Source organism: Suricata suricatta, chromosome 13 (genome assembly GCF_006229205.1).
Source record: "Suricata suricatta isolate VVHF042 chromosome 13, meerkat_22Aug2017_6uvM2_HiC, whole genome shotgun sequence".
Taxonomy (NCBI): domain Eukaryota; kingdom Metazoa; phylum Chordata; class Mammalia; order Carnivora; family Herpestidae; genus Suricata; species Suricata suricatta.
The window spans coordinates 30,989,018-31,013,267 of NC_043712.1; the positions used below are offsets into that span (position 1 = coordinate 30,989,018).

The 24,250-nt window shown below is 38.0% G+C and overlaps 1 protein-coding gene across 1 annotated transcript in view; it reads right to left on the bottom strand.

Moving 5' to 3' along the window:
• Positions 1 to 271: 271 nt before the first annotated feature.
• The window catches only part of STX17 (syntaxin 17), a 64,779-nt gene continuing 40,800 nt past the window's right edge, over positions 272 to 24,250 (bottom strand). Inside the window, exons 4-8 of the mRNA XM_029921089.1 lie at positions 17,267 to 17,492; positions 9,720 to 9,835; positions 9,589 to 9,639; positions 1,676 to 1,762; positions 272 to 955 (exon numbers count right to left, since the gene is read on the bottom strand). Coding sequence (XP_029776949.1) covers positions 716 to 955; positions 1,676 to 1,762; positions 9,589 to 9,639; positions 9,720 to 9,835; positions 17,267 to 17,492 — 720 coding nt within the window. The 3' untranslated portion in view covers positions 272 to 715. The remainder of the gene's footprint in view (positions 956 to 1,675; positions 1,763 to 9,588; positions 9,640 to 9,719; positions 9,836 to 17,266; positions 17,493 to 24,250) is intronic.

The following is a 24,250-nucleotide window of genomic DNA, read 5'->3' on the forward strand; positions in this document are numbered from 1 at the left end:
CCTACCCACTGTGACCCTGTGTTCTTTACTGAAAGAGAGACCACAGGAAGAGGTCAGAGGAGGAGCCAGTGTCACAAATTAGGTCATCTGAAAGAGAAGTTGCACCTCTCCTTCCATTTTCTGACACTCTTAGTGTCCTTCACCAGAAAATACAAGGCGGACAAAATGCAACAGGGATCACCGAATGGACTCAACCATGTAGTTCACCCGTTCCCCCTCGGGAGATCCTGGTTTCCTTATTTGTTAAGAAAGGCTCCTAAACTCCCCATTCTTTTCTTTGTCAACAGGCCAAATAATCTCCTATATTTGGGAGATAAACAAACATATTTATAATACACTTAACCTTAGGGTCTCCAAGTCAGGGTCATGGAATAAACTAGTCTTCCATAACCCATCATGTCCATACATCTCAAGTCCTTATCAAAGTTGTAAGTTCAGTTTTCACATTTCCAGGCAGAAAATCTGCTCCTTGGCAGTCTTTAAACTTTACCTGACAACATTACACACCCTCGGCAAAGGCTCTTCAATCTCTAACATCTCCATTAACACTCCAGCAAACAACAAAATATATCCACTTGTCACAGTTCAATCCCACTTGAACATCTACAGCCACTACTTGATATAATCATGTTCCAAGACTGCCTGCGTGTCCAACAGCAGCAAAGGTCCTCATTAGGATAGACATGTTGGCGCCAATAAGACCGAAGTTGGGTTTTTAACTGCATTTTTTGTCAGTTTGGCTGGGAAGATCTGGACAGCTGGAAGTGAGCTTCTCCATCATTTTCTGTTTCTTTCTTTGTATCAATTTTCCACCTGTGAAGCCCAACACCCCACCACCAAGTGCAGCTGCAATTCCTGCCACTTTGAAGCCTGCAAGGAGGCCAATCGGACCCCCCACCACTCCTCCGATGAGCGCACCTGCCACAGGCAGAGCTGCCAGCTTGTATTTTGCAGCCTGAAAAAAAAATTCAATTTAGAAATTGAGTTGAGAATATCTGCCTGGGGTGATGTGCATTTTCCCCTCATTACTCCTGGCAATGCCTCTTTAACTCCTGGTACATAATTAACCTTAGAGATTGGGGGTGGGGGGAGTATTCCACAGGTACTACAATTGCTCCTGGTCTCGGAACTTAGAGAAATGAGCTACAAAAAGTGGACTGCTACAAATTGATTTTACTTGCAAAACAATCAATCCACTAACTATCTAGCAGGCTTATTTCAACAGTTTCAGCTGCTAGAGATACCCCCAAAGCTTTTATGTCGCGCAGAGATTATTCCATGCTGTATACCTGGGGTTAAAAGCACTGTTCTATGGAAAATAGATGGTCCCACTCCACCCGTATGGTCACATCCTTATACTTTTGCCCCTACTGGATTCTGGCAACCCTCTCTACCTCATTCTCCGAACGTCTGCAAACGTGCCCTCACAACACCGAAATGCCGTCTAGCATGGCTTCGGTTTATTTTCTGAAAAATTTCTCTTCCAACAGAATGAATCTTAAGAGTAAAATATTACAACGGTCATTGATTTCTTGCACTACCTATGTGTCATTTGTTCCTTATTTCCTTAATTGCTGGTTCCCTCCACATTAAAGAGAGCAGATCAATCAGGTTAATACTAGAGGTTCCTGGGAGCCAGAGTACCATTGATCTGTCAGCAGGCGCAGAATCTTACCTTCCCCAAGTTTTTGGTTCCCTCTTCAACATTCACAGCAGCTCTGCTGACATGGTCTTCAATGCTGTCAATCTTCTCCTGCTGAGACTAGATGCAAAGGAATTATGAGAGAGCATTCCTGCTGGGGAGCAGCAGTCAGCCAATACACACTACTTTAATTCCTGTAATCAGGATCCCGTGCACTGCAGCCTTGCAGTCTGAATAGTGGTTCATTAATAGTGTCTGATAAACTATGAAAGTACAAATTCACTTGTATAAAAAAAAAAGAGGGGGTGACTTAATTATTAGGTAATAAAAGGGTGGCACCTTTATAGGAAAAAGCATCTCACACTCAAATCCATTCAAACATACAAACATATTATTCTCCAAATGAACCGACTTTGTAAGAGAAGAAAAATCCAAATAAGTATTTACTTATGTCATGTTGAGGCTGATGAAAAAAAAACAAAAACAAAAACAAAATGAAACAAAAAACCTTCCTATCTTTTTTGAAGATTCAAAGATTTAAAACAGGCAAATGTGCCTTAGGAGTAAGACACCCTTGGGTCCAATGAATACAAATTACTACATTCTAGGAATGAGAAGACAATATGGTTTTCTGTCATGAAACCTTCCCACTTGTGACGATAAGCAGGAGGGGCCGCAAATTACTGTCCTGAATCTCACACCTGTACAGCTTTAATACGTTTTAAAATCATAACAAGTTAAAATAGTTCAGATCAAATATATTAATAAAGCATTTTATGAAAAACGGCAGCACCTGCTCTGACACAGCAGAACTTGTGACTCACGGAATCTCTGGGCGGAAGGAATGATTTGTCCCCTCAGAGGAGTGAAGCCCCACTACCTTTCTCACAAGTGGTTCCTGAACTTCAGCTCAAACAACCCCCAGTGACAGGAACTCATTCCTTGCCACAAGAACACATTCTCATTTTTAAATAAACTTTATTTAGACAGAATTTACATACAATAATATGTGCTCATTTTAAGGGTATAGTATGATGAGTTCTGACAAATGTATAAATCGATGTAACCACCATCACATCAATATATAGACTGTTCAGATTTTTTTTTTTAATTCACTGAAAAAAGAAGAGAATCCTTCTTTGATCCCAGGTAAATCCTACTTCTACAATGACTGTGAAATCATTCAACTTAAATCCTGAAGTATTTGGTTGCGCTCTTACCTTACACTGAATCAGATGGAACACTCCTCTAACTCCGATTTTCATTCAAGAGCATGAAGCACAATCACCTAATTTTCCCCACAGTTGCCCCCTGTCAGCATTACTAACGTTCCTCCCCTTCTCCTACAACCAGTATGTGCCTTACACCTTCCATGGCATCCCTTCACGCCTGTGGTCTCCACTGCTATCCTGACATCTCTAACACAATCCCTAAAAAAGTCCTGTATCAGTTTTCCTTTTCACATGTCTGTCGGGCACAAGAACAGCAATGGTTCTCCGGTGGGAGAGTGCACCTGCATGGCCCAGAAGGCCTCGGCAGGCAGGGGCTCATGCGGCCACCCCCTGAGTTTCTGATTCAGTACACCTCAGGTGAAGCCTGAGAATTTGCGTTCCTCATGAGTTCCCAGGCAATGCTGCAAGTTCATGATTCTCACACTTTAAAAACCACAGTTTAAAAACTCACACTTTAAAAACCATGTACACAATCAGGTAAGGGCACAACCTTTGGCCAGATAGCCTGTGTTCAAATCCCAGCCCTGCGTGCCCAGGAGCAGATGACTCAAACTACCCAGGTGTCAGTATTCTCATCTCTCAAGATAATGATATACCTCATGAAGTTGAAGTGAGGATAAAAGAAATAGTGACTTGTGAGGAGAAAAATTTAAAAAGTCATCCTCATCTTCTCAAGAAAGCGTAACTCCAATCTTTCTTTTCTAAAAAGTATATTAGACTTTTTCTATGAGGCTTGAAAATTCTTGGGCATTAAAACATTAGATCTCTCCTAGCATTCATTCACTCGGTTTGTAATTTCCTCACACAAACCTTTTTTAATGTTAGCCTTTTTCTTCCAACCCATAGAAGCATAAGTGCCAGCACTCATAACATCCAACTTGTTGGGATTTTTGACACTGGATTTCTATAATTGTTTCTATTTGGGACATCCCCAACCTTTCTATTCTTGCCTCAAGTCTGTGCTCACAGATAATCACAAGTGGTGATCAACCTCCACATCCTGATGAGCTGAGAGGTGCAGGGAAAATAGCCAACATGTGTCCTTTCTCTTAGTCCCCAAATGATTCCATCAGTATGATGGAGGCTGCTAGGACTACTGTCATTTTCTATACCCCAAGTGTCATCCCAAGGATTCAGGGAAATATTGTTTTAATGCTCCTTCCAAAAAAGGTTGGACATTGCAGCTCTAGGACTTATTCTGTTTAAATAAAGTAAAATTTAAAAATTAAAAATACTTTTTAAAAAATGGGGTGTCTGGGTGGTTCAGTCAGTTAAGTGCCCAACTCCTGATTTTGGCGCAGGTCATGATCTCGTGGTTTGTGGGATTGAGCCCTGCCCCTGGCTCTGTGCTGACAGCCTGCTTGGGATTCTCTCTCTCCCTCTCTCTCTGCCTCTCCCCTGCTTGTGCATTCATGCACACGCTCTCTCTCTCAAAATAAAATACATAAAATGAAATAAAAATAATTTTAGTATTTTTTCACAAAAATCTTTTGGTGTAATTGGAAAAAAGACACAAGACACGAGACACGAGACAGAAGGAAGCCTAAGACCACTGAGGCTCCTCCATCACTGCAATCACCAGTACCGGATGAGGTCCCTGGGGAGCAGCCCACACCTGGCTTCTGTGAGTATCTGTGAGTCCTTCCTCACCGGCATCAGGAAGCTTGCTCAAATAAAATACAAACATGGCGATAAGGTAGAGAGCGACCTGCAACTATCCTGGGATCAACAACTGTCCCTCAGTTGTACAGAACTGCCTTCTTCTTCCCCTTTTCTTCCTGGTTTGAATCCCAAACTTTGCCCATATCCTCAAATTCTGCTTCATAAGTAAAAAGGACTCAATAACACAATTGTAATTAGGTAGCAAATTAGTGTCAGTTGCCAATCACTGTCTACAGAGTGCCAAACTAGATCCCATCAGAGCTGAATTTGGCCACTGGTCCACCATGCCCTCGGCTCTTTATGTTGGGCCAAACCACACACCCACCACCTTACCCTGGTACAGGAAACCAAGTTCCTAATAACAGTGGCTCAGAAGTCTCCTCATCTCTACCTACTGACCTCTCCTTTTTGCTTCTGATTTATGTCTGCTTTCATCTGCCTGGACCTCTCACATCTGACAATCTTCAAACTCCCTTCTTGACATTTTATACTTTGGCCCCTCATGTAAATTCCTGGCATCCCTTTAAAAGGAGTTAGACTCCTCTTTTTAAAGGAAAAGAATTCTCAAAGGACTCTGAGAATGTGTCTATGGATTTCATTTTAAGAGACACTGAATTAGGTCCCCTCATCTACCTGAAAAAAATAAGTGAGCAGTTATAGGAGCACCTAAGATTCTCCAAAACTGTGATGAAGCGACTATTTGTCAAGCAGAATGCAATCTGGTCATCAGAAGTCAAAACTAAAGAACTGCTTTTCCTGTCAGTGCCTGTTGTGGACACTTGTACACCCAGCATCCTCTGTATCAGCCAACAGTAACACATTCAACAAATCCATTGCCAAATCTATGTACATCAATATCTATGTACAGTTTTATTAATGTGCTAAATGCTATGGGTTTAAGAAACTATTGTCAAAAGTGTGGCTATTTCCCTTTATTCCTGACTCTCAATTCCAGCCATCTTTCAAGGCTAGCTCTAGTCTTAGATCTTGATTAATCCAGGTAACACTGAGCTATCCTGGTTCTGAACTCCAGAAGTATGTAATCTATAATTCTTAATCATATGTATACACAGAAAAGCCCAGAAACACACAAAGACTACTATATACAGAAATTCAGGATTATATTGGCCTAGAGCAGGCAATAAACAGAGCAGACGTAGGATGTTGGTATCATAGGATTTGGCAATTACTTAGGAAAAAGGACTGTAGGGACTATAGTACCAAGATGTCTAAAGGTGATGGTAGTAGCAAAAGTATACTTTTAAGCAAGGAGCCAGAGAGGGAATAATATATAAGGAGGGACAAAAGCAGGAATGCAGTTGGGGTCAGTGGAAGGAAAGGAAATGGGAAGTAACAGTCATTACTTCATTCAGTCCTCCCACCAATTTTACAAAACTCACTGTTGTCAAACAGCATCCTGAAGGCCAAATAGGTAATAAATATGATTCATCTGATATAATTCATTACATCCCAGTTTTTATGCATCCAGAGTAAAAGCCATAGGGAATAAAGTAGAAGGTAGAGACAAAATTGGACCAGCAGCAAGGGTGACATGCCACTGCGGGACAGGCCCAGAGTTCTTTAAATTTCCCTTGACAAAAACAAGGGCTACTTCCACAGCTATAGGAAGAGAAGGCACTTGAGCAATTAAATGCTGAAGAAAAATGAAGGGAGCTTAGTAGATATTAATTTACTATTGGTATTATTATTACCTGGATCTCTCAATTGCTTTGTAGGTTCATTTTTCATTATAGTAAAAATAAACAAAAAACCAGAAAATAAAACTTAAAATTTTAACCAATTTTAAATGTGAGATTCAGTGCATTCACACAGTACATTCACAATGTTGTGCAACTATCATGACTATCCTGTGGGTTTTTTTTTTTAAACTGTTCTCTATTCTTCATTTAGCTTACTTAGCACAGTGCTATGCACATAGAAAGTGCTCCAAAAACACATGGTTTATTTGTTTAGATACTATCATGTCCATGTGATGATAATGAAAGGGATGTGGTCACTCTGCTTATGTTCCCAAGTCAGTAGGTGCCTAAATGGGGCTTCTGTGAGTCCCTGACCATGTGGTCATGAGAACTGAACCACCCTGGGAAGAGTAATCAGGGGTTCTCCTTTGAGCTTGTGCCTAAGAGCTTTCTGTCCCATGTCCTCACACAGATATTATAAATAGGACATTTGTATAGAACTATGGCTATAGCTAAAGTCTTTCTACACGAACCTTCCTTAGATTACGAGTTATGAGCTTCTTACGTAACCTAATCAGATATATGACTGTTAAATGGCCACAAACCCTCAATTTTCCTTTCATGTGCCTATCCCACTGGAGGGGAAATATATTTGTCTGGAATGAGAAGGCTTTGTACATGTTTAGTTTGTTTTTTAAATCAACTTTATTGAGGTATAATTTATATAATAACACACATTTTAATGTGTAGATACCAATGACTTTTGACAAATGTATATTTGTGTAACCATAAATGCACAGATTTTAGAAACTATAGTAAATCAGAGATTATGAGTTACAATAATTGAATATTAATTCTGAAACAACAAATATTTTGGGATTCTTGTTCTATCATTCCCTTTGATATGCAAGTATATTGACAGATTGTACAGATACCTAATCCAAAAACCTCAAGCATTTTGCTTCTTCTGATTTAGAAGCATCAAAAAAGAAAATGGTAGGGCACCTGGATGGTTCAGTTGATTAAGTGTCCGACTTCGGCTCAGGTCATAATCTCATGGTTCATTGGTATGAGCCCTGCATCAGGTTCTGTGCTGACAGCTCAGAGCCTGGAGCCTGTTTTAGATTCTGTGTCTCCCTCTCTCTCTGACCCTCCCCCACTCGTGCTCTCTGTCTCAAAAATAAATAAAAAACAACAAAAAAAATTTTAAACAAAAAAAGGAAAATGCTTTAAACAACTTACTGATGTTCAATTTTAGGCATTAGATGCCAAGAAAAAATAGAAAAACTAGAGAACACGCAAAGGAAGAGACTAGCACTAAAAAGCCCAGAAATCAGATTATAGAAGGAACATATTAGAGAATCAAGAACTCTTAAAAGAAATAAAACATGATGAGGTGGGACAGGGTGAGGAAGGATAATGTTAGTCTCAAAAAGGTGAAAAACTTTACATGGAAAATGACAAAAGTTGTTCAGTCTATGGCTCCAAGAGGGCAAAAGTACCAGAGGGAAGTTATTATAGGGCAGAGCTTACACAGGGGCGAACTTCTAAGAGGCAGTCTTCAAATGGAATGGCTGGAGTATAAAGTATCCCCACACTGTAATTGTTCAACCCCATCTATATGGGAAGCTGGGGCAAGAGCAGAATTGGATTAGCTCACCTCGTAAATCCTTTCAAATGCCAATTCTGAGACTGTGCAATCTAGGGACTTTTTATCCTTGAAAGCCAGGCATTAGGGGAACCAAACTCACAGATATAAAGCCCCAAATCACAGTATAATCAAGAACAAAGAACTAGGAGTGCCTGGGTGGCACAGTTGGGTAAGCGTCCGACTCCTGATTTCAGTTAAGGTCATCTCATTGTTCATGAGATGGAGCCCCACATAGGGCTCTGCGTTGACAGCACTGTACCTGCTTAGGATTCTCTCTGTCTCTCTCTGTCCCTCCCCTGCATGCGCACTCTCTCAATTAAAAAAAAAAAAAAAGGAACTAAATCTAGACGAAAGCATAAGCAGACACAGGTTTCTTCCCGTGTGTGCATACAGACACATACACACATACTCATGTAACCAATCTTCCCGTACTTTCTGGGAAGGAAAAATAAGAATAATTTGAAAAATAATGACAGAGAATCTATTCTGTCTTTCCCACCAACTCTACTTTATGTTTCCTAGTCTGTGTTATCAATGTCACTGGCTACCCAACTATGCAAAATAAAGCCTTGAAGTTTTGAGTCTTCCATCTTCCTCCCATTTCTACTAAGTCTACCCCAGAAATACCTCTTACCTGGCCTTCACCTTTATATCGTATTGCCACTGCTCTTGGTGAAACTCGTGCTATTGATTCCTAACTAGCCATCCCACCTATTATCTCCCCTTCCAGGGGTCTTTGTTCACACTGTTAATGGTTAAGATCACCATTAGCAGTGTGAACCTGCCTATCACTCTTACCTGCTTAAACATCTGTATTGGCCGGGGGAGAGGGGAAAATGGGTGATGGGTATTGAGGAGGGAGGGCACTTGCTGGGATGAGCACTGGGTGTTTTATGTAAGTGACGAATCATGGGAATCTACCCCCAAAACCAAGAGCACACGTATATACTGTATGTTAGCCAACTTGACAATGAATTATATTTAAAAAAATTTTTTTATATTGGCTTCTTAATGCCTACAAGTTAAGGTTAGAATTCTTTGGTATGGCCTGCAATACCATCTCAATTTGGTTCTTTTGCTCCCTGCTTTGCTTACCCATAGCATCTCATCCTTTGGTAAACTGCAATACTGGTCTTGAAAGGCCACACACTTCTCTACTCTATGTCTCCAGCTGTTTTCAAATGCACCCCTCCCCACTCCCATCTGTGGACATTTTACTCAATTTTCAAGGCGCAAGCAAATGCTACCTATCTCGTGAAGATATCCTTAATACTTGCACCTCACAACGCCTGCGTCCCTCCCTTGGAATTAAATGCTTCTCTTAGAGCTGATAATACTTCCCTTCATATCTCATTTTTGCATTTAACAATCATGTTTGAAATTTCAGTTTTGGAAGTCCAAGCTTATCTCCACCCACTGTAAATCCTTGAAGGCAGAGAGCAGGTTTCATCTATTTCTATAGCTAACCTTGTCAGAACCCTAGTGCCAAGGATCTAACACAGTACCTTCTGTATATAACAAATGTTTGATAAATGTTTATTAAATTGATCTGGAATTTGAGGACTATTAGACTTTTATCCATGACTCAATGCCAGTCTTAAAAATTGTAACTTCTATTAAAATTGTAATAAAAAGCGTAGTAATTGATAAAAGCCTTTCATACTAATCTAACATTTCTGAGCCAAAAACAATTATACTTACATTCACTAAGAGAGAGAAATCAGTGACCAGTTGGCTAAGTTCAATTAAGTCCTTAAAAAGAGAGAGAGAAAAAAGAAGTTACTTATTTTTATGCCTCACAGCTACCAAAATGAAAATAATTGTTTACATACCGCTTCTAAGGTTTCCCATGATTCTGCAGCATTTTGATCTCGAGGAATTTCAGGTAACGCATATACCTGAGTCATGTTCTGAGGATCATCTTCAGCCTCGGCAGTGTGAAATGTTCCTGAATGAACACAGCCTTGTGTTTAGGGTTTATGTGTTGTTGGAAAGCGAATAGCATAAATCAATTTCATAAAACAATCTCCATGTAAAATGCTAACTGAATTCAGGCTAACAGTAAGTGGATTATTCTATAAAAATACATTTATCTATGGGCAGATTGTTCAAAAGTTAACAATTTTTTTCTTTGATTATTCTACAGAATCACCTCAAAAAATGGCTACAAATGCTGTCTACCCGATGTGAATAATTAGAGCTAGATGTGGAAGGAGCACCGAAGAAGAACTATCACACAATGATACTCAGTAGAATAGGTTTCACATTTTCAATGCTAAATCATTAACCTTTTCTTTAGGTATTTCTTTGGTAATAAATACCAGGCTCATAATGTGTTTAAAGTAGAAAAGTGATGTGTTTTTTGCAATGAAAATCATTTTGGGTAACAAATTTGTCATCAAATGAACACCACATGGATCTTTTCACACATATTGTCTATCTTTCTCCTCATTTTTCTAAGCCATGTCCCCACTGCTTCTGTCTTTTGAGTTTTAAAAAGTCATCAGGGCACCTGGTTGGCTCAATCAGTTAAGCATCTGACTCTTGGTTTCAGTTCGGGTCATGATCTCACATTCGTGAGTTCAAGCCACGCTGTCAGCATGGAGCCTGTTTGGGATTTCTTTTTCCCTCTCTCTCTGCCCCTCTCCGTTTATTCCCCCACCCCTCAAAATATAAACATAAAAAGTCATCAACCCACTAAGGCCTTCCTCATTAAAACTGCTATGGTGATGAATTAATTTACATTCCAAACTCTACCGTCAAGTCTTTATTTCCTTGCATTGGTTTTACCAATCATTCACTCATTAAACTGATATGTACAGAATGTCTACTAAATGCCAATCAGTGTGTGAAGGTACAACAGACACAATGGTAAACCGTAAGAACAGTTCCAGGGAATCAACATAGTATAGTGGTGAAGAGCAGAGACCTAGTTAAAAAGACCTGGTTTAGAATCCTGGTTTGCCTATTTACTAGCTCTTTGACTCATTTTCCTCATTTTAATTTTTTTTTTTAATTTATACATTTTTGAGAGCGAGTGAGCGCATGGATGCAGGGGAGGGACAGAGAGAGGGAAAGAGAGATTCCCAAGCAGGTTCCACACTGTCAGCATGGAGCCCAACACAGGACCTGCACCCACAAATCATGAGATCATAACTTCATTTTAAAAATAAGGTAAAAGGGGCACCCAGCTGGCTCAGTTGGAAGAGCATGTGACTCTTCATCTCAGGGTTGTGAGTTCGAGCCCAACATTGGGTATAGAGATTACTTAAGTGAATATATAAAAACTTCAAAAAATTAGACAATAAAAATGAGATGAGATTTACTTTACACTGCGCCTGGCTTAAATATTCAATACAAATGGGTTAATAAACAGTTACTACTACAATAAATAGCCATTGCTACTGCTGCTATTATTAAGGACGCTTACCATATTATGTACTATACAGACATGTTAACAGGCAAGTTCAGGATAGTCTGATAAGAACTATGGTACAAGTAAATGTGGAATGCTATGTGAGCACAAAAGAGAGGTATTTAACCTAGACTTAGAGAGGGGAGACTAGTTGGAAGGTTTTGAAGCTGCAGCCTGAGGATGAAGAGAAATGACATAGGTGAACCAAGGCAAAGGTGAAGGGAGCAGCAGAGAGTATTCAGATCAGGGAGAATAATATGTGCATAGGTTTAGGAACTGAAAAAAATTTAACTGAAGGACAGACTATGAAAGAGAAAAGCAAAGGGTGAGGAAAAAAATCTAAGGTGACATTATTCATGGCACTGTAAATTATGTTATAGAATTTTGTTTTTCTCATAAGATCAATATGGAATTATTAAAAGGAGGTGGAGACTATTGAGAAGCTGGAGGGCGCCAATCATCAGATTTCAGATTTAGAAAGGAAACCATAACTACAGTGTGAAGTTGAAAGGTAAAATAAAATTAGAGTGAAATACCAGTTGGGAGGCTTTGCAACATGTCCAGCGCAAAATGATGATGCTCTGGGACAGTGGCAGTGGCAATGGAAAGAGATCTGGAGGTCTAATTTCCTTTTGTCCCCCTTACCTCAAGCTCAAAATACCTACTACTTTAAGGTTATCTGGCCACCTACTGTATTGGGTACCAGAGATGAAAAAGTAATACAAGAGCATCTACTCTATATTATTTTATTTGTTATGTCTAACTCTTCTAGAGTACAATGGCATTGAGATAAAGGGATATAGATACATACAGCATTTTTGAGAGTTCCAAGCCTGGGGTGGCATCTGAACCACTTTGGTGTGGTGTGCAATTTATGACATAGCTTCCTTAAAAAGGTGATCTTACAAGACAAAGAAAAAAAGCCTTCAAAAGAACAAACAACATAGCTTAACGTAATAATCAGGAGGTTGGTCTTGTCAAAGGATAAAGCAGAAGGCAGAGTTATAAACAAAGAACATTAAGTAGATGTTTAGGAGGGGCCTTGTAGGCCAGTGAAAGACTTTGGGTTTTATCTGACAGACAGTGGAGACCTAGGGAAGTATTATAAGCAAGGACATGACATAGTGACACGAGACACCTGATGTACTCCTAAACGTCATTATAACTCTTTGAGTTCATCTTCTCAATTTCTTTTTCATCCTAGCCAGTAACTGAGGGGCATGTTAAAAAACTTTATTACTATTTTACTTTTGAAACTTATGAATGTTTTGCCTCTCAAGGAAAATGATCTGAATTGTTTAGGAAGGGCACAGTCGGTTGATTCAAAAATATTTTGTGAGCTTATCAGAATTGACAGTGTTCTTTTAATTTTGAATTTTAACTTCTCTGAATACATTTCCTTATTTTACAGGAAGAGCAAAAACATCAGATACAGAGTAGATTTTACATTACAGCATTATGACAAGTAGCCAGTATTTTAAAAGCTCTCTGATTTTCCCAAATGTTTAAAAGAGTTACTTACCCTATGTCCTAACATATCACATAAAGACACTTTCATTTTTCATGTCAATCAAGATAAATGAATTACTCTAAGGCTGCTCTTCCACTTAATGTTGCTATTATAATAAGAACTTCACTTCTTTAATAAGATGATGAATAATGATAACCTTGCTATCATTAACAGACCAAATGTAAAGCAAAACTTTACAAATACAACATCCACTCTAAGGATTTTTATAAGCCATAACCCTTATACTATTATAGAAAATGCCAGGGTACATAACAAAATGAGGAGAGACTGTCATACATAAATTCTTGATCTAAAAACTGAAGGGGTGGGAAATGTTTGGTATTTTAAGCAAACATAAAAGATTTCCCTTTGTAAAAAACGAGAAATGTTTAAGTCATTTACGTCTCACTTGAAACCAAACTGCGTATGCATCTAGGTTCAAATGGAGTCTCAGAACAAAGAAATCTGTTCTATTCCATGGAAAATCCTGCTGTAAACTTACAACTCTGAACATCACTAATCAATTTGAGGCATAACTAACCATTAAGAAAGAAACCCTTTAATATCTACAACTTCCATCATTCATTTATTCCAGCTTATATTAGAAATCAGTACCTCAGTGAACATCCATTGACTTTGAACTTTTAGAAATTACTACAGACATGATGATGGAAAACACTGACACAGATTATAGCTGCAGGAAAGAAGGATGAAGAATTTATCCTGTCCACAGAAGTCAAAATTGCTATTGTTTTCTATGATGAAATAATCTAAGATAGTTCCACCCACATGACAACTCCAAATGTAAAGGGCATGTAGAATACACATACATTTCAAACTCCAGTTTTAAAACCATATTATTTACTATAAAACCTTATTATTTGCTACATTATTTACTATTTGTAGTAAAAATAGTAAGATTTTTTAGTTGTTAATAACACAGACATACGACTTTTCCCTTCTCTCTATATGTCCAAACATCTTCCTTAGTCTCTCTCCCTATTTCATGAAAGGCAATGATTCTACTAAGAATTACAAGACAAGACATAAGAAGTTTCCACTAAACTTCACTATGTTAGGGAAAGTTTCATTATAAAATCTAAATTAATTCAAAAGCATTTCCTGAATTTTTCATGTTCTGACAGCTGAAAAATAGTGAAATTAATCTACTGACCATCTATATCAACCTATCTATCAAAATAAAATGACTTCTGAGTCATGGCTTAACTTGGTGGTAAAGGAGGATTTTTAAGAAAATTAAAGCCAATAGAAAACATATCTTCTGAATAATATACAAAACTATCCACGTGTTTCGCAAAACTGTTCACCACATGTATATATACCTGTGATAAAATCTGATATTTCATCAAATTCAATATGCAGTCTGAAGTTCCCAGCAGTTTTAAGATTGGATTCTTTTCTTTTGTGAGTATTTGTTTAAAATGTAATAAGATTCTGTTCCTATTGCACTGGTGAGCTGTATGTGCCGGATGGGGTGTGGGAAAGACAAAGATGGAGAGAAGCACTGATTCACTCTGTATGACCTGATACACCTTTCTAAATACAAATCAAATTTGTAGGCTCATCACTTCTCTTGGTGGGAAGCAATATGCTAAAAATGAAACTAGACACACAAGTGAAACATAAGGAGTTTCTCAGATCAAGCAAGATTGGCAGAGAAGATCTGCTTTAGGAACTCTGAACAAAAGAAACAGCAAAATCATCACAGCTTCCCCCAAACTTAATAAGCTTCTTTTACTCTCCAGAGAACATAAAACATCCCATTCTACTTGTTATTTCTATCTGTAAATGAAAAACTATTTTTGTATTTCGATCTCACTCATGGAAATGTGGCAACATTGCTCCTGAATCTCTGCTGATATTTCCAACCAATTTATTTAGAATCAGATTGAATTTTTAAAGGAAGAAGTATTTTAAGGCACTTAACTTCTATCTATGCAAATCAAACACATTTTTCTGTATAGGCTGTCACTACTATAATGAGTATCTAAAGTAAAAACAAAGAAAAACCAGAAAGCACAGATAAAAACATGTAGAATGACAGAGGAGTCCACAGTCAGAAGACCACACAGGGAGCAAACCCAGTTCCAACCCCACTATTAAGGTCTTACGTAAATTAGTTCCTTTGTTTTCATTATTCTCTTCCTTTCCCATTCTCTCATTTATTTGCTAACAATATTTCTGGATTTAAGGCAACCTCATGCAAACTCTCACATCTGGGGAAATACTCAGGCACTTGGTGAGACAGTTCATTTTAACTGCTTGATGCTGGCAATGGATTCTAAGTCAAAGCACAATCTGACCATTTGGAATGTGACATTCTACACATTGTTAGGTACAAATTAAGCATTTTAAAATAAATAAATGGACTATCTGAATCAAATCACACTAGCTACGGAGATTTAATTGTGTAGTTTCTCCCAGTGGCAAGTGATTATGTCTTTAGCTAATCTGATGTTCCATGAATTGAGAAGTTTGAGAACCAGTAAAGTTGGAAAATGAATTTCACCATTTCTTCTCCCTCATCCTCTGTCTCTGCCCCAGTCTTTTTCATTTTCTCTGTACACATGCTTCCTCAAATTTTGCCAATAAATAATATATATTTTTAACACCAGTCAGCTTCCTACAAAGATATTTAATTGCCAGCAAGCTGGGTAAACTGCCTTTTTCTAATAATCACCCCGTTCCTCTGATGATATATAAATTCAAGTCTGTTGAGCCCAAACAGTCCTACTGACAGAAACTCAAATAATGCAATAATAAAATGCAAATTAAAGCAAGTATTAGAATAGTATCATATTGTAAGAAACTCTCAGTACTCAAAATTTTTGTTTCCTGGGCAATTGCTGGTGATGGGCAATTCAAAACTAAATAGCAAAAGAAACTGATGTCAGCAACTCTTTCCAGAAAATCCAACATATCTTCACTGTTGTTACCACCATCACAACTGTCACAATGTTTAGGCGAATAAGCTAGCTGCTTAGTCACATGGAAGCCCAATTTCTCTCTACATGCATAGAAAGCATCAGTTCACACTAAATGATACATGAACAGCCTTATTTAAGCTCATCAATATGGTGGTAATAAATATATATGGACAGACTAATGGAATGAGTAACCACAAAGTATCAAAAAGCATTCTTCCCAAATACACTTCAAGCAAGGGGCTGAGAGTTAACACTTCTTCTCTCCAAAACAATGCTTTAGATACTGGTTATCAGAGTGTAGTGAGTATGGCACATCTGAAATTACAAAATTATCTCCAAAAATCCAAAATTATCTCCATTTATTCACATTTATGTTTATTTATGGTCCACTATGTGCCAAGCACTACGTACTATGTGCTAGGTATTAAGGATACAATAAAAGTAAGATTACCAAGAAAGTCTGGATGATGGCCTAAATGCTTCTTCTAATTTCTAAATGTTGACTTCCCTGTAAATTATTGGGTCATTAGCACTGAAAATATAACATTAAAAATAATCTAGTTTTGGAGACAAGGAATGGTATAGAAGCCTACTACGTAAATAAAAAGCGAAACTTGGCAGTATAACATCCCTCAGATTCTATTCTAATTTGTAATTTATTTATACTCTACTTTTCCCACTACAATTCAAGGCATCTTAAAACATACGTAAAATGTAACTAGATAGCATAATTAAAAGAGGAACAAAGAAGGAAAAATGAAAGAAGCAATTATAAAACAAAGCCAGGACAGTTAGAAAACTTGGCCTTTGGTAGCTAAAAAAAATTCAGATTTAAGCTTTCCAGTAAATAACTCAAGTAGAGAAACCTTATCAGTTATGCCATCCAGTACGGCTTCCAAGTACTCCTACATGTTAAACCAAGAATTTTGTGTGTGTTCTTTATAAAGGCATTACTATACTGCAATTAACAATTATCAATTACATCCTTAAAAGCAATATAATGACAAGTTTTGCTGCACTGTTTCTTAGAGTATCACTTCATAAAAGCTGATAGCATGACCCTCAATGCAGATTTTCTTTAATGTTATTAGTTAAACTCAGAAAACTGAGCTGGGAGATAGAGCTAACATCCACTATGAAAAAAAATCAGAATGCCAAAGAAAGAGGCGTGCCTGATTAGGCTACTCCTGCACCAGGAAACGAACGGGGAGTACTCTGCAATCCAGGATGACATTCTCCTTAGAAAATATTTTAACATTTATTTTCAATATATAGACAAATAGGTACCTGAAGCCTCCAAGTTCCACTCTATACAGCACAGTCTCAAAATTTTTATCCTGCAAAATTTCTAGGGTATGCATTTCTAGACACACTCAGGGTCCAACAACTCAGCATTCTGGAATGGAAAGTGCTCCCTGGAGACTCACGCATGTGCAGCAGCTATACAGGACGGCGAACTTTACTTAACTGCATTACTATGATCAAGAATAAGACTTAGTACGTTACCACCAACAGTCAAGGATCTGGTCAAAGAAGGCTGTAATAAGGTTTCTTCATCATGAAACTGTTTCTTAAGTTCTTCTACAGATTCCAGATGGAGTTGAAGAAACTCTGCTGTTGCTGCTGATGCTTCTTCTTTAACAGGGTCTATCATTCTCTTCAGAAGTACTAGGTCATCCTTTCGGACTTTCAAACAAAGTTTCTCCATTTCTCGGATGTTGGAGCGGAGTTGCTACGAAAGAAAAAAAATCATTAAACCACCATCTATTAATATGAAATATCTTTATTTTCAAAAGTAATGTGATAATGCTTGTAAATGGAAATAATTACAAGTATTCTCTACAGCAGAGCATAACAGTTTTTAATTTTTCATATCTCTAGCCAAATTGAGCTTGAGAACCCACAACCTTATACTTTAACATTCTTTGCCTTCATTAAATGTGATTATTACAAAGATAACAAATGTTCTTTATAATATATCAAACACTGTAGAACATATCTAGAGAAACTTAATGATTCCCCACTTTACCCAGTCCTTCCACAAATTTCCCACTGCTCATGCAAACATTAATGTATATAGCCTTCTTGGTACAAAAAAATGGATTACACTGTGCATAATAATCCATTTGTTATTCCTCACCCCAATAATAAAACAATACCCTTCCATGAGTGTATCACATTCCACAGTATAGATGGAAAATAATTTATTCAATGACTCCTCCAAGTGATCAACAGTCATTCATGTTGTTTCCAAAACGGAAGTCCTTGCTAAAATCCTAATATACCATAGCAGTATATATCAGTATTACAGTATATACTATTATACTATATTTTGTAGGAATGATTCCCAGGGTGCCTGGGTGGCTCAGTCAGTTAAGCATCCGACTTCAGCTCAGGTCATGATCTTGTGGTTCTTGAGTTCAGGCTCTGCACTGACATCTCAGAGCCTGGAGCCTGCTGCAGACTCTGCGTCTCCCTCTCTCTGCTCCTTCCCCACTTGTGCTGTCCCTCTCTCTCTCTCTCAAAAATAAATAAATGTTAAAAAAATTTTTTTTAAAGGATTGATTCTCAAAAGTAAGAGTACTTAAAGGATAATGTACATTCTTATTTCAATAACTATTATCAGTTTTTCCCTATAAATAACAAATTATACGACAACCAAAGTAGGAATGCTCATTTCCCTACATAATGCCAGTTCTACACGTCATCTCATTGTTTTAATTTGCATTTCTGAGTGAAGCTGCCAGATTTTTATCAAATGATTTCCCTCTCTTCTTAAAACCATAATCACAGGGCGCCTGGGTGTCTCAGTCAGTTAAGCACCCGACTCTTGATTTTGGCTCAGGTCATGATCTCACAGTTATAAGATTGAACTCCACGTCAGGCTCTGTGCTGAGCATGTGGAGCCTGCTTAAGATTTTCTCTCTCTCTCCCTCCCTCTATCTATGACCCTCTCATGTGCTCTCTCTTAAAAAAAATTCATCTACTGACATAATCATAAGCTTCCTCTAATGTGCTGGTGTGACAAGCTATGGGCAGGTTTCATGGTATAGAGTCATCTTTGTATTTCTGAGATAAACTCTCCCCAATCACATATACAATTTTTTAATTCAATTTGCTAATAATTTATTCGAACTTTTAACACATCTGTTTGTGTGCACATGCACATGCATACATGAACGGTGTGTCTACATTACCTCTAGTAGACTTAAGTTCACTTTAACAAATTTAAGATTGTGCTAGTTTTACAGAATGAACTGGGGACCTTTCCATTTTTTCCAATGGTCTATACTCTGAAAAACATAAAAACCACCTATTCTTTGACAATTAAATAGAACTAACTTACAAGAATGATCTGAGTATGATGCCTTTAAAGAATTATAGATGTCTATATTATCATATAATTTATAATATATTTTAATATAACAATTCTCATGTAACATTTTAAATTCTTCTCCCTTATTGTACTTTCACAGATACTAATGCAAATTCTGTATAAGAAGACAAAATGTACTAACTTTTTAAATTTTTCAAGTACTTACTCTGAGTGAAGTGTTACATTCCATTTTATTACATTCCACATTATTACATATAGAAAAGTCAGAACAAAGAAAATTTGCTTAGGATTTACCTAATTATATAGCAGCAAAGTACAGTTAAAACCGAGATTTTTAAAATTTTTATTTTAGTTCCAGCGTAGTTAACACAGAGTGTTGTATTAGTTTCAGGCCTACAGCGCAGTGATTCTCCAGTCCCGTATACACCCAGCACTCGTCCCAACTGCACCCCTTCCTCCCCATCACCGACTTCACTGGCCTCATAACCCACCTCCCCTCTGGTAACCATCGGTTTCTTCTCTATAGTTAATAGTCTCTTAGTTTCTCTCTCTCTTTTCCTTTGATCGTTTGTTTTGTTTACGTTCCACATGAGTGAGATCATATGGTATTTGTCTTTCTCTAACTTATTTCACTCACCATTATCCTCTCTAGCTCCATCCATGTTGTTGCAAATGACAAGATTTCATTCTTTTTTATAGCTGAATAATATTCCCGTGTGTGTGTGTGTGTGTATGTGAGAGAGAGAGACAGAGAGAGAGAGAGAGAGCGTGCACAAATGTGTATGACATCTTCTCTTTCCATAAATCTACCATAGATATCTGGATGACTTCCATAATTTGGCTATTGTAAATAATACCGGCATAAACATAGAGGTGCATGTATCCTTTTGAATTAGTGTTTTCTAAATTTTTTTCTATTGTTTATTCATTTTTCAGAGAGCAAGAACAAGCATAAGTGCGGGAAGGGCAGAGAGAGGAAAGCGGAGGATCCAAAGTGGGCTCTGCACTGACAGAGGGCCTGATACGGGGCACAAACTCCTGAACCGTGACATGATGACCTGGGCAAAGTGGGAGGCTCAATGGACTGAGCCACCCAGGTGCTCCTGAATTAGTGTTTTTGTATTTTGGGGGTAAATACCCAGTTTGCATTCCCACCAACAGTGCACAAGGGTTCCTTTTCCTCTACATCCTCACCAACGCTTGTTGTTTGTGTTTTGATTTAAGCCGTTCTGACAGGTGTGAGGTGACATCTCACTGCTGTTTTGATTTCCATTTCCCTGATGATGAGTGACATTAAGCATCTTTTCATGTCACTGTTGGCCATCTGGATGTCTTCTTTAGAGAAATGTCTGTGCATGTCTTCTGTCCATTTTTTACTTGGATTGTGTTTTTTGGGGGTGTTGAGTTGTAGCAGTTCTTTATATTTTGGATACTCTTTATTGGATATGTCATTTGCAAATATCTTCTTATATTCAATAGGTTGCCTTTCAGTTTTGATGACTGTTTCCTTTGCTGTGCAGAAGCTTTTATTTTGATGTAGTCCCAATAGTTCATGTTTTTTATTTCCCTTGCCTCAGCAGACTTACCTAGAAAAATGTTGTTCTGGACAACGCCAGAAAAATTACTGCCTGTGCTCTCTTCTAGGATTTCAATGAAAACCCTGGTGTTCTTAAAAGTCCAGTAATCTTTCCATTAAACTATAACCACAATTCCTATCTATATGGTATCTGAATATAATCTAAACTAACCATTTTATTCTAGGAAAATTAAAAACAATTCTGGAGGAGCGCCGGGGTGGCTAAGTTGGTTGAGTGACTCTTAATTTCAGCTTAGGTCACGATCCCAGGGTCATGGGATCCAGCTCTGCGTCAGTCTCCTCACTGAGTGTGGAACCTGCTTAATTTTCTCCCTCCCTCCCTCCCTCCCCCTCTCTTTCTCTCCCTCCCTCCCTCTCTCTCTCTCCTTACCTCCCTCTGTCCCTCTCTCCCAACTCACTCTCCCTCTCTAAAATAAATTAAATGTTTTACAAAATTAAAAAAAAAATAAAAGCAGCGGCACCTGGGTGGCTGAGTCAGTTAAGCGTCCAACTTCAGCTCAGGTCGTGATCTTGCAGTTCGCGAGTTCAAGCCCCAAGTGAGGCTGTATGGTAACAACTCAGAACCTGGAGCCTGCTTCCAATTCCGTGTCTCCCTTTCTCTCTGTCCCCTCTTGCTCCATCTCCATCTCTTTCCTTCTCTCTCAGAAATAACAAACATTAATTATAATATTTTTAAAAAAAACATTCTGGAAAAAATAGTTTAGCTACAACCTAATGCATCTTGTAAGATTTTCTGGGTGAATCGAAAAGGTGTGCCTCTAAGCTGTCATGACTCTATACTTCCTTTAACCTTATGTCACTCTTATCATCCCAATGTGAACTGGAAAACCTAAGGATAAGTGTACTGTAACTTAAAATATGTGGCACACAAGCATTAATACGGAAAAATCAGAACATACAGGCCTATGTTATCATCTAGTCCAACCTTATGATTTTATAAGAAAGGAACTGGACTCCAGATGAACACAGTGGCAGAGTTAGAGCTAGAGTCCAGTCTTCATATCCTGGAACAATATTATATCTATCATTTCTTTTTTTTTTATGACTTTATTTTGAAAGAGAGAGACAGAGAATGAGCAGCAGAGGGGCAGAGAGAGGGAGACACAGAATCTAAAGCAGGCTCCAGGCTCTGAGCTGTCAGCACAGAGCCCGACGTGGGGCTCGAACCCATGGACTGTGAGATCATGACCTGAGCCAAAGTCAGATGCTTAATCGACTGAGCCACCCAGGTGCCCCTATATCTATCATTTCTAACACACCACCACTTATTGGCTATACATTTTTTTTTTTTTTTTTTAGTTTGGAGAGGGAGGAGGGGGAGGGAGGGAGGCAGGGAGAGAACACACAAGCAGGGGACAGAGGCAGAGAGAATCTTAAACAGGTCCCACACCCAGCACAGAGCCCAATGCAGGGCTCAATCCACAGCCCTGGGATCACGACCTGAGCCAAAATCAAGAGTGGGATGCTCAACCTCTGAGCCACCCAGACATCCCCAACTGTACCGTTCTCTTCTGAACGACAGCTGTACAGCTTGGTCCATACTTGCCACATAGTTCCATGGAAATATTTTAGGCAATATTATCTTGGAGAAGCATTAAAAGGTTTCTACAGGTAATGACTGCCTATGACATACTCTCCCTCTCTTACAGAATTTGTACATCTGTTTATGCCCCAAAATTAGTGTCCAGAATTCTATTACTATGGGAAGAGGGGAAAATGTTAAGAAAAAGAAAGAAAATATCCACTGAACTATATTTCTGATACTATACTAACAAAAACACAAGTAAAGGCTAAATTTTTATCAACTTGGTGTAAGTTGTCTTACTATAAGTTGTCTGTTGTACTAAGTATTTACTTTCTTCATCCTGTTTTACCTTCACAACTTGCTTTTGAAACAGATTTTACTATTATTCTCATTTTACAGAAGAGAACATTAAAGCAAGAAAAAATTTTTGAAAGCCCAGGATTACACTTCTAATAAGGAGTACAGCCAGGAATCAAATCCAGGATACAGAGCATGTGTTCTCAACAACTTTTCTACAGTAGCTATAATACCTAACAGAAATACAAAGCAAACCACAAATGTAAACCATATATGTAATTTAAAATTTCCTGATAGTCACATTAAAAAGTTAAAAAAAAAAGTTAATTTTAATGTTTGTATTTAACAATATATCCAAAAATATTATCATTTCAACATGTAATCAAAATACAATTATTAATGAAATATTTTACATTTACAGCATATCTCAATTCAAACTAGCTCATTAGGTGCTCAACAATTACATGTGGCTAGGAACTCTATTGGACAATATAGCTAGAGAGTCGCTCCAAAATCAAATAAAAGGACCAGGATGGTAAAACCGTATGTGAAAAATATAAAATAGGTCTTTCTACTTCCGGGTATAGCAAACTAGATAATTCAAACTAACCCTCCCACCAATGACTAGTTAAAAAGGTAAAAATAAAACAAATCATAAACAAAATTCAAAGGCATCAAAAAACAAAGAAGACAATAAGAAATTTGTAGGTCTAGAATTAGACAAAGGTGGAAATTCAAAGAGGTGAGTTCTGAACTCAAGGCCACATTTGCTTGAGGGTATTTGCTTACCAGAGTGTTTGAAAGCCTCACAGATTTCTGAGTAGAACACTCCATGCTGAGACCTGCTAAGTATAAGCACTATGGTGCTCTGAGCTGGGATCTGAGAGAGCTAAACCCTGAGAGCATACACCCGGAGATCACTCAGCCTCACGTGAACTACAGTTTGGCTTCCAGTCTTTTGGGTAGTGCCTAAGAACTTTAATCTCTGAGGGGCGCCTGGGGGGCTCAGTCAAACATCTGCCTTCAGATCAGGTCATGATCTCACAGTTCATGAGTTTGAGCCCCGCATCAGGCTCTATTTCAGATTCTGTGTCTTCCTCTCTCTCTGCCCCTCCCCTGCTTGTGCTCACTCGCTCACTCTCTCTGTCTCAAAAATAAACAAACAGTAAAAAATAAAAAAACTTTAATCCCGGAAACCATATACAGACAAGTATGAAAATTAGTACCCCAGGGGCTTTGCGAGAGTAAATTAAATCCTTTCTAAAGGAAGATAACATTATCTATCCTCAAATAATTTGTATAAGTAATTTTCAAATATAATGCCCACCAAAGATAGTCAAGCACAGGAGGGCACACACAGCATGAAGAAAGAACAGCAGAAACAACAGAAAACAAAAACATTCAAAGGACCATTTGATATCCATAGTAGCAAATGTAACTTAAACAACTATGGTTATTTTGTCCGTAAATATAAAAATCAAGCTTGGAAATTCAGCAGCCACTAGAAACAATAAAGGCAAAATACACATTTTTTAGAAGAATATAATGTCATTTAAAACTAGAGTATACAAAAGAAAAAAATAAATGAGTTTAGCTGCATACTAGAACAACTCAAGACTCAGTAAGCTGAAAACTAGATAGGAAGAAACTTCGTTAAACTATGTAAAAAACAAAGAGAGGCAAAAGACATAGAGGATATAAAGAAGTGTACAATATACATGTATTTAGAATTCT